Genomic DNA, 12,567 nt, shown 5'->3' with positions numbered 1-12,567 from the left:
AGAGGTTGCAGTGAGCCAAGATCACACCACTGCACTCCAGCCTGGGTGACCAGAGCGAGACTCTGTCTCAAAAATAAATTAGTTTGTACCAATTTTTTTTTTTTTAATTAAAGGAATCGTTTTCAGGCTCAGTGGCACATGCCTAAGTTCTCCCAAGACAAACCCTAATTCCCCCACTTGGGGCAGCCCTCTTAATGGTTCAGACAAGCAAAAATGAGTATATATAAGCACAAAGAATTGGGGCTCCTAAATAGATTGCAACCTGTGCCTTCCAGAATCTCTTGCAGCCCACAGTGTACGAATCCCTGTTCTCTCTGTTGCTCTCAGCTTTTAGCATTAAGCCCATGGTGCACAGCTGTTACCCCTGTAGGCACTTGGCAGGGATACCCAGGAACAGCCACATATGATTGGCCATCAAGCCCCACCTGCAAAGCTACTGGGTTTTCCAGCTGCCCTGGCACACCCTAAGAATTCTCCCCCTGCCCGAAAGGGCTTGGCGGCAAGTGGCTGCCCACCTTTCCCCCTCTACCAACCTTGCCTCCTGGGGAACCAGTAATGAGGGCCCAGTAGAAACCAGGGTTGAGGGAGGGAACCCAGCCCGCAGGGTGGGAGCTGGGTGAGCCCCCACTAACCTCATCAAAGGTGATTTCTTGACTCTGCCAGTTCTCAATGTTGAAGAGCATGACCACTCGGCCATACCTGTCCCGACTAGAGAGGACCCCAGGGTAGCCAGCTTCAATGGTGCAGCGGACGGCCTCTGGGGACAGGCTGTCAAAGAGCTCAGGGTACTGCAGCCGGAAATTCACATAGCCTGGTGGAGGGTGCGGAGGAACCCCTTCAGGGAGCCATCCCATCCCTACCCCATCCCACCTAGTGGGCATCAGGGACCTGGCCTCCTGCTTGGCCCTTCCACATAAGTCCTATTTGAGACCGAGCAGGCTACTCAACCCTATCAGAGTCCCATGTTTGCTCTCCAAAAAATGGAATCTCAATATTGGCCTATTATTCTAGATAGTGGCCTATCTCACCAATTAGTTGAGGCAATCAAATGAGATTCAAGGTGTAAATATCATCATAAGCTTGTGCAAACATGAGACGTAGTCCCAAATATGAGGAGAATCATTACTTGTTATTTTCTTTCCCATGGGGACAAGGCACAGATTTTTCAGCTGGGCACAGGGTAAGCTGAGGGGTGAGGTGTGCGCAGGGCTGGGGAGGAGCTCCCAAGTAAAATCCAAACCCCAGGCAGGACACAGAGCCCTTCCTGATTCCAGCAGCATCGGTTCTGTCCAGAAACGCCCCATCTGTACCCATCCTGAACAGTTCCCCACCTCTGTGGCCTGAAGCACCAAACTGGAGCCCCTAGAGGACCTGGGCATCTCTGCCAAAAGACTGCCACACCAACTTCCTCACTGCTCTGGAACACTCCAGGCACCTCCCACCTCCCACCTCCTGGCCTTTGTCTTGGCTGTTCCCTCTGCCCTGGCTGCTGTTCCCCACAGATATCTCATTTCCTCTGTGTTTTTCTTCAAAAATTCCCTTTGCGGCTGGGCGTGGTGGCTTATGCCAGTAATCCCAGCACTTTGGGAGGCCGAGGTGGGCGGATCACAAGGTCAAGAGATGGAGACCATCCTGCCCAACATGGTGAAACCCCATCTCTACTAAAATACAAAGATACAAAAACATTAGCTGGGCATGGTGGTGGGCGCCTGTAGTCCCAGCTACTCGGGAAGCTGTGGCAGAAGAATCCCTTGAACACCCAGGAGGCGGAGCTTGCAGTGAGCCAAGATCGCGCCACTGCACTCCAGCCTGGTGACAGAGCAAGACTCCGTCTCAAAAAAAAAAAAAAAAAAAAATCCCTTTGCACTGGAACTTCCCTGGCCACTTTATCTAAAATTTTACTTCATTTATCGAATGTATTATTTCCACCATTAGAATATGAGCTCCACCAGGGCAGGGAACTCTGGTCTGTTCTCTTCTCCACTGCACCCCTTGGCCTATAGCAGTGGTCAGCACAGCATGGCCCTGAATTACCGTTTGGAGAAGGAAGAAGTAAGAAAAGGAAGATCGTTAGCCTGCAGAGGGCCTGTGCAGACCCCGTTTCCCTCCCCCAGTGCCCAAGACTTGATTTCTTGAGGGATCCTGTCTTCATCCAGCCAGCATTCCCAGGCCTGGTAGCATCTTCCATTCCACTGCACATGAGGCTTAGCTAGCCGCCCTGAGCGAGGCACTGTCCAGCTTCCTGCAGCATTCCAGGGCCAAGGCCTGGTTCTCAGGGTGGGGGACTCCAGAGATAAGGAAGGGAAGCTCCTCCCCTCACCACCCAAATGGGGGATACCCAAGTTTTACCCAGTGAATCCCAAGACTGGGAGAGAGTTGAGAGGACTTAGAGCTCTCGGAATCTGGTCCTGACACACTCCATTCATTCATTCATTCATTTGTTCATTTTCGGAGCAAACCCATTTTACAGGTAAGTATATGAAGGCTCAGGGAAATTGACTTGCCCACAGTAATGGAAGCAGCCTCTTCAGTGCCTGGGAGAGAGTGGACACCATCCTCACGGCCCCCCGCCCTACTAGGGCCGGCCCTCCAGCGCGGTCCTCACCTCTGAGTAGCTCATAGGCACGGGCCACATTGAACTTCCGCGCGCGGATAAAGCGCAGGAAGAAGCCACTGTCCTTGTCCTGCACCCTCTCCGCCACGGCCACAGCCAGCTCCTCCCCGGAGGCGGCCTGAGCCTGCACCATCTCCTGCAGCTCTCGAACCGCCTCCTCCCGGGTCTCCTCTCTCTCATTCAGCTCATCCTTGGCCTGGAACAGGGTGGGGTGCGCATGAGGTTAGGCTTTGGTGCGGGTGAGGGGCAGGACACACAGGTGATGAGTCTCCCACCAGAGCCAGACCAGCCCAGGGGGCCCAGGGCTCTGCAGCAACCCCTCCCTCTTCTGCCCCAGGGACAGCACCTGAGATTGCTGTGTGTGGAAAGAATTCAGTCAAACAGTTCATCCTGGATATTTGCAGAATATGGCCAACAGTCTAAATGTTTCTAATAATGACAACCTAGGCTCACTGAGCCTTTCCCTAGCAACCTGCTGAGTCCTTTGAAGGCATTGTGTTTTTACATCTTTGCACAGCCCACATGGTTGGTGTTCTTATCCACATCTCTCAGAGGAGCAGACTGAGGCTCGACAAGGTGAAGATATTCTTGCTCGAGGTCACCCGGAGAGAAAGGAGTGGAGCTGGGACTCCTCTTTCCATCGAGTCTCCCTGCTGCCTCCCAAGCTTCGTTCCAACTTTTTCAAAAACACAGCTCTCCGGCACATGGCAGCCTGCCTCCTGCCCAGAGCCTCACTGTCCTCCCTCTGCGGGCCTCAGGCCGCTGTCTCCCAGCACAGTGTGAGGAGGGAAGGGAAAGGAGGGGGAGTCAAATGTGAAGGAGCTAATAGCACCTTTCCTGTGAGATGTCCAAGGAAGCTGAGATGGAAGCTGGGAGCCCAGGCTTAGCTCAGCCACTTCCCCCCCTCCCCAGCAGCTCTAAGACAGCTGTCAGCCTCCACAGAGCACAGTCTGATCATCCCTGAGCTAGTTCACTATCTTTCACAGGTACAGAGGGCAAGACCCAGAAATGGAAAGCCATCTGCTCAAGATCACACAGCAAACTGAAAGTAGATCTGGCTCTGGAACTCGGGCCCCTTGCCCATCTAGCAGGGGCAGCAGCTGGATCCTTGCTCCCCAGGGCCGTTTCCAAACCCATGATCCTCACACTGAGTCTAGTTTAGATGGCCCCCATTCAGAGGCTCTGGGCTGTAGTCTTGAGTTGGGCTGGCTGGGTGTCTGGTCAACCCAGTTGCTGCCATAGCTGTGACCACCAGGAAGGACCCTAGAACAGGCCAGTCTATCAGGTCTAGGATCTGGAGTTCTGGGGCTGCCCTTTTTGCAGGAGAGAGGACGCGGTCAAAGTCCCCTTATGTTGCCCCTAGGTTGCCCCTCCCGGCACTGTCAGCCACCTCACCTTCTGCAGGGTGTGGCGGGGCAGCTGGGTGCACGGACCAAATACGGGTCCGTGGTCCTTGGTTGTGAGCTGCTCCAGCTGGGCACGGAGTTCCTGCTCCTCTTCAGGGACCATGCGGAACGTGCCCACCTGGGCAGAGAAAGGGAAAACAGGAACAGCCCGCTGTCAGCCCCAGCCAGCCAGGGAAATGACCTGCTCATACCTTCAACTCATGCTCTTACCCAAGGTCACTGTTAAGCCCCCTCATTTTGTGAGGTCAGGACCCACAGAGAGGTGAGAGGAGTGTGTGCCTATAATCCTGGGCAGAGCAGGTGATAGAGGAGTAAGGCGGGAGGGAGAGGGAAGAGAGGGGTGATGGGTGGGGGAGCGCCCGGAGGACAGGGCACTTACCCCTTCTGACATATTGCCTCTGGAAGACACAGAGTCCTTGGAAAAAGAAGAGATCTGCTTTCTCTGTCCTGGGCTCTCCAGTCGGCCCCTTCGGTCAGGGCTGTGGGGGTTAGAGAAGCCATTCTGTTATTGTCTCAGAACAGTGGATCTCAAACTTTGAATGGCATCAGAATCACTCGAGGCATTTGTTAGAAATGCAGGTGCCCAGGCCGCGACCTCCATGCTTCTGACTCTGGAGGCGCAGGCTCAGGCCTAGGCATCTGCAATTCAAAGCACACCCAGGTGGCTCCCAGGGAGATGGTTCTTGGGCTACACTTTGGGAAACACTGCTTTGACGAAGGGCACACACGCAAATTGCTCAGTCCTCAGGTGTTCAGACAAGTTGGCCCCGCCAGGGAAAAACAAGAGTCTGGCTCCATTCCCAATGACACAATCACTGCAGGATAAGGCAACCCTCCTCCCTCCTGTGGCCATCCTTCTCCAGCCCAAAGGGGTCCCTCAGACACTTCCCAGCCTAGTGGATGGCCCTTTCCCCAATTCATTCACTCTCAACATGGGCGATGACCAGTTACATAAGTACATAATCACGAGGCTGGGAGTGTGTTCTGCGCTTTGGGACGCGCCAAGTACTCCCAAGTCCACTCTCTCAGCGCCATGGCTGGCCTTATTATTCCCGTTTGACAAGGAGGAAACAGAGGAGGGGGGAGAAGTGACTTGTCCAAGGTCACACAGCCAAAAAATCACCAGGGATCAGGACTCAGACCCAAGCTGTGACTTCCTGTCAGCACCAAGAGGCAGCCCACTGTGGCACAGAGGTCAGACCTGGGTTCAAGTTCTTCTTTTCCGCTTGCAGGCTGTGTGGTTTAACCCGAGCCTTGGCTGTTCCCTGTAAAGTAGGAATGGAAGGGTTGTGACATGTCATTTAAAAATGGACACATAAGCAATGCTTGGTTACCAGGACAGATCCCATTAATGGCCCACACGACCACCTGCTTCCCTACTGGGTATTTTTGGAGATAACTCTTCTGTTTCCAGGTTTCCTCTCCTGCCTAAATGTCCTGCCTAAGTGCCTTCGAGAACGCTTCACCATCCTGCTCCTTCCTGTGACCAGATTCTATGGTCAGTTCAATTACCTCGTCACAGCTGGTAAGTGACAGAGCTGGGATTTGAATCAATGTCTGCCTGACGCCAAGTCTTTTTTTGATGCCTAGAGCCAAGACATCTGCAGGCAAACTCCCTAGGAGAGCTGGTGTCATAGAAACCCTAAAGGTTAGGGAGACCTGGCTTTGAATCAGGCTTTGTCATTTATGACTTGTATGACCCTAGCAAGTTATTTAACCTTTCTGGGTCTCAGTTTCCTCATCTGCAAACTAAGGGTAACAACAGTACCTACCAAAAAGAACTGTCATGAAAACTATACAATTTCCGCAATGCTCCTGGTGCAGCGTCCTGTTCTAAAACACAGTTTCCCTTCTCTTCCTTAACTCCATATTGATCATGACCCTAACTTGCACAAAGAGACTTGGAGGACCCCAAGGAATATCTAAGGGTCCCCCATCTCCTGCTCCATCCACTCCACAGCCCCAGCAAGGACAGGGAAGTTCTGGGGGCCATAATCCACCGACAGGAACCAAATCTAAGCCATCTTTCTGGCTGGTAGACATCCAAATTTGTGGGCACAGAGACAGACTGGAATGCTGCTGTGTTATCACTTGGGTTTTGCTGGAACAGGAATGGAAATGGAGGGGCTGACAGACCGCCCTAAAGAGCCCAGGCAGGAGAGACAGTGGCTGGACACCCCCAGCCAGTTGTGCAGACCATCAGAACAAGATCCGAGGTCTTAGGAAAACAGGGTTCAAGTCTGTGCAGCAACTCTTCGAAACATGCCCAAGCTGTTAACTTTGAGTTTTACATATACTGATTGACAAGCTGTACACAATGAAAAAATGCCTATCCCTCTCACCATGCCGATGCTGTTCTCTGCCATCCCAGGTTGCCAATTAAAATACAGAATGCCCAGTTAAATGTGAACTTTTTTTTTTTTTTGAGACAGAGTTTCATTCTTGTCACCCAGGCTGGAGTGCAGTGGTGCAATCTCGGTTCACTGCAACCTCCGCCTCCTGGGTTCAAGCAATTCTCCTGCCTTAACTTCCTGAGTAGCTGGAAGGCATGCACTGTAGGCATGCACCACGAAGCCTGTCTAATTTTTTGGATTTTTAGTAGAGACAGGGTTTCAGCATTTGGCCAGGCTGGTCTCAAACTCCTGACCTCAGGTGATCCACCCACCTCTGCCTCCCAAAGTGCTGGGATTGCAGGCGTGAGCCACTGCGCCCAGCCTAAATGTGAACTTTTTTAATACTAAAAAAGTATTTGCTGTTCATCTGTAATTCACATATAACTGGGTGTTCCGTATTTTTATTTGCTAAATCTGCCATCAAATTGGTCTAGCTCAACCTGGAGCATAGCCAGGTAGTTTCAGTTTTACGGGCAGCTTGGGACACAGTCTCCCTGCTCCCCTGAGTCCTTACCCCAATCCTGGGCTCCCTGGCCCAGGCAGGCCCCAGGTATTGACTTACCTGCCAGGTTGGCAGCTCCTCCTTGGGGCTACCTGGTACCTGAATGTCCTGGGGCTCTAGAGGTTGCCTCCGCTGGAGGCGTGGTCCGGTCAGCAGGTTGGGATTAGTGTCATAAGGAACTTCTCACCGCCCACAGTTTCCGTTAAATCGGGCTCACAGGAGGCCCGGAGTGGGGCAAAGGAAGACCCGGAGAGAGAGGGGAGAGGGGAGAGGCCTGGGCCTGGCTGGAGACGCATCAAAGCCCTCCTTTGTGTGCTCCTGCTCCGGAGTTCCTGCTCAGCCATGTGGAAGCCCGGCCGTGGGGCTGCTATCTGGGCCAGTCCCATTCCCTTTTCCCTGCCCTCTTTCTCCTCAAGATCCGGGCATGGGGTTTGCTGAGAGAGCGCCCCGCAGGGTAGGAAGAGGTGAAGGGAAACTGTGAACGTGATTACATCGACAGTGGCAGCTCTGGCCAATCCAGGCTTGTGGCCCACCCTCTCCCGCAGCCCGCAGGACCTTGGCATGGTAGTTTTCACCTCTGCAGCGAGTGGAGTCAGTGGGAAATGTGGCTGGTTAAGGGCAAGCAGGGAGAGGATGAGACAGGCTAAGCCTCCTTGTAGATAGCGTGGTGCAGCGGATGGCATGCTCTGGAACCAGGCTGCCTGCTTAAAGCCTTGCTCCAGCATCCTCTGGCCGTGAGACATGACTTCAAAACTTGGCAGCTCTAAGTTTCCTCCCCTAAGAAGAGGAGAAAGCAGGAGGACCAGGCTCATGGCTTTGTGTAGATGAAACTGCAGTTAAGTGCTCAGTTCAGGGGTTTAGCTGCCTGACCCTTAGTAAGTCCTCTGGAAAGGTCATTTACTGCAAATACGGGGTCAATAGGCACCGAACTGGAGGGAACTCATTATTCAACCCTTTGTACAGGAACAAACCCCTCTGCAGCCTCTCAACAGGCAGCTTTCCAGATTCTGTTTTGCCATTCCACTGAATGAAGAGGAGGTGATTCCTCTAGAACATTCTCTGTCCAGGATTCCAAAGGCAGGAAGCTCCCTGTTTCCATTGTGAGGACTCTCCTTGTTTAAAAGCTCATTGTTGGTCTGAGCCCCAAGCAGCTTCCTGTAATGACCACCTTTGGTCACGGTTTCGCTTCCTAGAGGTGCCCGGGACAGGCTCAAGCTCCCCTGCACAGGTCGTTCTCCAGAATCCAAGCCCAGAAGCACTTTTTTATTTTCCCTGGACATAGTTCCTGCTTTGCCACCCATTCCTACCTCGGCAGGTTTGGGATCTCTTCACACCACCCCGTCCCCTGCTGACCCCTTCCTCCAGAGCCAGCTACAGTGCCTGGTGCTTAGATCTTGGGGTGCACACCTTGAGCTCTTTGCTTCCAACACCCTTTCCCTGGGCTCCTGCTCTGGCGCTATCTGGGTCTTGGGCTGTTTCCATCCCAAGTCCTCTGTGGAGCTGGGATCCTTCATTTCTGTCATTCTTCCTCCTGATGGTCTAGTCCTACGCTGTCCTATACAGTAGCCACTAGCCACGTGTAGCTTTTCAAGCATTTCAAATGGGTTAATGGTAGAGATGGGGTCTCACTATAAAAAATTAAATTTAAAAATTCAGTAATATGACCCAAGGACTAAATTTGGTGGGGTGGGCTGGGGACAGAGTCTCACTCTGTTGCCCAGGCCGGAGTGCAGTGGTGCGATCTCAGCTCATTGCAACCTCTGCCTCCTGGGTGCAAGTGATTCTCGTGCCTCAGCCTCCTGAGTAGCTGGGATTACAGGCGTGCACCACCACACCCAGCTAATTTTTATATTTTTTGTAGAGATGGGGTTTCATATGTTGGTCAGGCTGGCCTCAAACTCCTGAGCTCAAGTGATCCACCAGCCTCAGCCTCCCAAAGTGCTGAAATTACAGGCGTGAGCCACCGCGCCTGGCCTTAAATTTTTAATTTTATTTGATTCTAATTATCTTAAATTTAAATTTGAAAACTAATACTGGATTCTGTTTTTTGAAAACTTTTAAGTAGGTTTAGAACAACTTAGATGTGTGATCCTATTTTTTTCAACTGTAAATTTTGTGATGAAGTATTTCTCCTAAGAATTTAGAGTCCCAAGTGAGATGTGCTGTAAAGTACCTACCAGATTTTAAAGACTTAGTACAAACAAAATAATGTAAAATACCTCATTAACAATTTTTATATGCTCACTGTTCTGAAATGATAATGATTATGTTTGGGATATATTGGTTAAAAATATATTAGAGCTTGTAATCCCAGCACTTTGGGAGGCCAAGGCCAGAGGATCACTTGAGGTCAGGAGTTTGAGACCAGTCTGGCCAACATGGTGAAACCCAGTCTCTGCAAAAAAACCCACAAAAATTAGCTGGGTGTGGTGGCAGGCACCTGTAATCTCAGCTACTTAGGAGGCTGAGGTAGGAAGATCGCTTGAACCTGGGAGGTGAATGTTGCAGTGAGCTGAGATCATACACCACACTCCATCTCAAAAAAAAATACACACATGAGCTAATTTTGCCTGTTTCTTTTTCAAGACTGGGTTTTCTTCTGTCACTCTGGCTATAGTGCAGTGGCATGATTACAGCTCACAGCAACCTCGATCTCCCTAGCTCCAGCCATCCTCCTGCCTCAGCCTCCTGAGTAGCTGAGACCACAGGAATGCACCACCACATTCAAATAATGATTTTTTTTTTTGAGACGGAGTCTTGTTTTGTCACCCAGGCTGGAGTGCAGTAGTGTGATCTCAGCTCACTGCAACCTCTACCTCTCAAGTTCAAGCAATTCTCCTGCCTTGGCCTCCCGAGTAGTCGGGATTACAGACATCCGCCACCACACCCGGGCTGATTTTTGTATTTTTAGTAGAGATGGTGTTTCACCACGTTGGCCACGCTGGTCTTGAACTCCTGACCTCAGGTGATATGCCTGCCTCAGTCTCCCAAAGTGCTGGGATTACAGACTTGAGCCACCATGCTTGGCCATTTTTTAATTATTATTATTTGTTGTAGAGACAAGGTCTCACTATGTTGCCCAGGCTGGTCTCGAACTTCTGGACTCAAGCAATCATCCCACCTTGGCCTCCCAAAGTACTGGGATTACAGATGTGAGCCACCGCACCTAGCCCTGTTTCTTTTTTAGCGGTGAGGTTTCACTCTGTCGCCCAGCCTGGAGTGCACTGGCATGATCATAGGTCACTGCAGCCTCCAACTCCCTGGCTCAAGCAATCCTTCTGCCTCAGACCCTTGAGTAGCTAGGACTATAAGCAGATGCTAACCTGCCGAACTAATTTTTTTTTAATATGGAGTCTTGCTCTGTCACCCAGGCTGCAGCCTTCACCTCCTGGGTTCAAGATGTTCTCCTGCCTCAGCCTACTGAGTAGCTGGGACTATAGGTAGAGGCCACCACGCCTGGCTATTTTTGTTTGTTTTTTTTCAGTAGAGATGTGGTTACACCACGTTGGCCAGGCTGGTCTCGAACTCCTGACCTCAAGTGATTTCACCTCCCAAAGTGCTAGGATTACATGTGTGAGCCACCACACCTGGCCTCAACTAATTTTTAAAATTATTTTTTGTAGAAATGAGGTCTCACTATGTTGCCCAGGCTGGACTCAGACTCTTGGTCTCAAGCTGTCCTCCTACCTTGGCCTCTCAAAATATTGCGATTACAGGCCTGAGCCACAGCACCTGGTCCACTTGTTTCTTTTTACATTTTATTTTATGTGATATGAGAAAATTTAGAATGACATCTATTTCTCATGGAGAGTGCTGGCTTAAACCTTGTTACTGCTCAGTGTGATCTAGAAATCAGCAGCATTGGCATCACATGGGAGCCTGTAGGAAATGCAAAGTCTCAGGCCCATCCCCAGAGAGGCCAAGTCAGAGCCTGGACTGGCTTAGGGCCCACCCTAATGATGTCATTTTAACTTAATTACCTAAAATTACTTAATTTTTAGCCAGAACAGTGGCACAGCTCTGTAGTCTCAGCTAGTGGGGAGGCTGAGGAAGGAGGATCTCTTGAGTCCAGGCATTCGAGGCTGTAGTGAGCTATGATTGCACCTTTGAATAGCCAGTATACTCCAGCCTGGGCAATACAGAGAGACCCTGACCCAAACAAATAAATAATTTTAATGGAGTTCGCTAGGTGTAATAATTCCTATGCATATAAAATTTGAAAAGCACTGCCCTGGAGAATGTCTGCCCTTGCTGTGCCCAGCAGAGTGGTTTGCCTGACCTGTCACTTCCACCAGCTGGGAGGTTTGGTGAGGAGTCAGACCTCGGATTGCCCTCACCCACCATCCTCTTCCTCTCCGGAACAGGCAAGTGAGGCTGGGTTGTGAATGGAGGCACAGAGGGAGGGTCTGGCCTTGCCTAGTACGAGCCACTGACCCTCTTAGGCCTCAGTTGTTTCACCTATAAGATGCCATATGGGCCAAATGGCATCTGTCCACTCCCCACCCACACAATTCCTATGTGGAAGCCCTAACCCCCAGACCTCAGAATGTGACTGTTATTTACAGATTGTGTCTCTAAAGAGGCAATTAAGTTAGAATGGGGTCATTAGGGTGGCTCTAATTCAATAAGGTTGGTATCCTTATAGGAAGAGGAAATTTGGGCACAGTTATAGTGGGAAGACCATGGGAAGACACAGGGAGAAGATGGCACCTTACAAGCCAAGGAAGAAGGCCACAGAGGAAACCGATTCTACAGAGGAAGTCCTTGATCTCGGACTTCCAGCTTCCAGAGCTATGAGAAAATGAACTTCTGTTGTGGAAGCTGCCTAGCCTATAGTACTTTGTGATGGCAGCCATAGCAAACGAATACAGATGGGAGGATGGGTTTTTCCCAGGTACTTCATAGAGTGCGAGGCTCCTTGGAGATCATGAGAATGGGAGCCCAGGCTGCCCCATGGGAAGGAACAACAAGGGCTCAGAAGAGGCTGGGTGATGGGTGCTGGGTGATGGGTGATGGACTCCATCACGAAAACTACTCCTGTGCACCAGGAACCCTATCAAGTGAATGGCCCAGCCCTGATAGGAGCAGGCTGCATGGAGCTTTTTAGGATGCTAGCTGGCCATGAGGGCATTCTGGGGGAGCAGAGCTTTCTGCAGCATGATCTTCTGCTCACGGCCCTTCCAGCGCCTCTAATCTTCCCTCCTCCCTCCCCAGGAGTCACGCTCACATCCAGCTCCCCTGGTGGAACAAAGTGCCACTGTGAGAGGAGGCACTGCCCTCACTGGCCCAGACACCTGTGCTGGCCACACTGGCAGACAACCGTGGGCTCCCTGGATGCTGCCCTCTGCCCAGCTGAAGGCCAGGAGGGAGATGACTGACATCTGTGGTGCCTCACCAGTGTTACCTCAGCCAGTCCTTCCAGACGTCAGAGTATAATCCCCTTTTTCACAGACTAGGATAGCGAGAGTCCGGGAGGTGAGGGGCTTTCGCAAAGCCACACAGCTGGTTAGAAATAGAGTCTCAGGGGGCCAGGCCCCGTGACTCATGCCTGTAATTCCAGCACTTTGGGAGGCCAAGGTGGGCGGATCACCTGAGGTCAAGAGTTCAAGACTAGACTGACCAACATGGAGAAACCCTGTCTCTACTAAAAAT

At 51.3% G+C, this 12,567-nt stretch overlaps 2 protein-coding genes across 2 annotated transcripts in view; one reads left to right on the top strand and one right to left on the bottom strand.

The window, feature by feature from the left end:
• Positions 1-4,491, bottom strand: part of RLBP1 (retinaldehyde binding protein 1) — a 12,081-nt gene extending 7,590 nt beyond the window's left edge. Inside the window, exons 1-4 of the mRNA XM_032263913.1 lie at positions 4,400-4,491; positions 4,010-4,138; positions 2,606-2,810; positions 633-811 (exon numbers count right to left, since the gene is read on the bottom strand). Coding sequence (XP_032119804.1) covers positions 633-811; positions 2,606-2,810; positions 4,010-4,138; positions 4,400-4,411 — 525 coding nt within the window. The 5' untranslated portion in view covers positions 4,412-4,491. The remainder of the gene's footprint in view (positions 1-632; positions 812-2,605; positions 2,811-4,009; positions 4,139-4,399) is intronic.
• Positions 4,492-5,459: 968 nt separating this feature from the next.
• The window catches only part of FANCI (FA complementation group I), a 91,771-nt gene continuing 84,663 nt past the window's right edge, over positions 5,460-12,567 (top strand). Inside the window, exon 1 of the mRNA XM_032263899.1 lies at positions 5,460-5,545. The gene's annotated coding sequence lies outside the window, so the exon portion shown is untranslated. The remainder of the gene's footprint in view (positions 5,546-12,567) is intronic.

Source organism: Sapajus apella, unplaced genomic scaffold, assembly GCF_009761245.1.
Source record: "Sapajus apella isolate SASKATOON/1434 unplaced genomic scaffold, GSC_monkey_1.0 scaffold139, whole genome shotgun sequence".
NCBI classification, from domain to species: Eukaryota; Metazoa; Chordata; class Mammalia; order Primates; family Cebidae; genus Sapajus; species Sapajus apella.
This window is presented reverse-complemented; position numbering and strand designations above follow the sequence as displayed.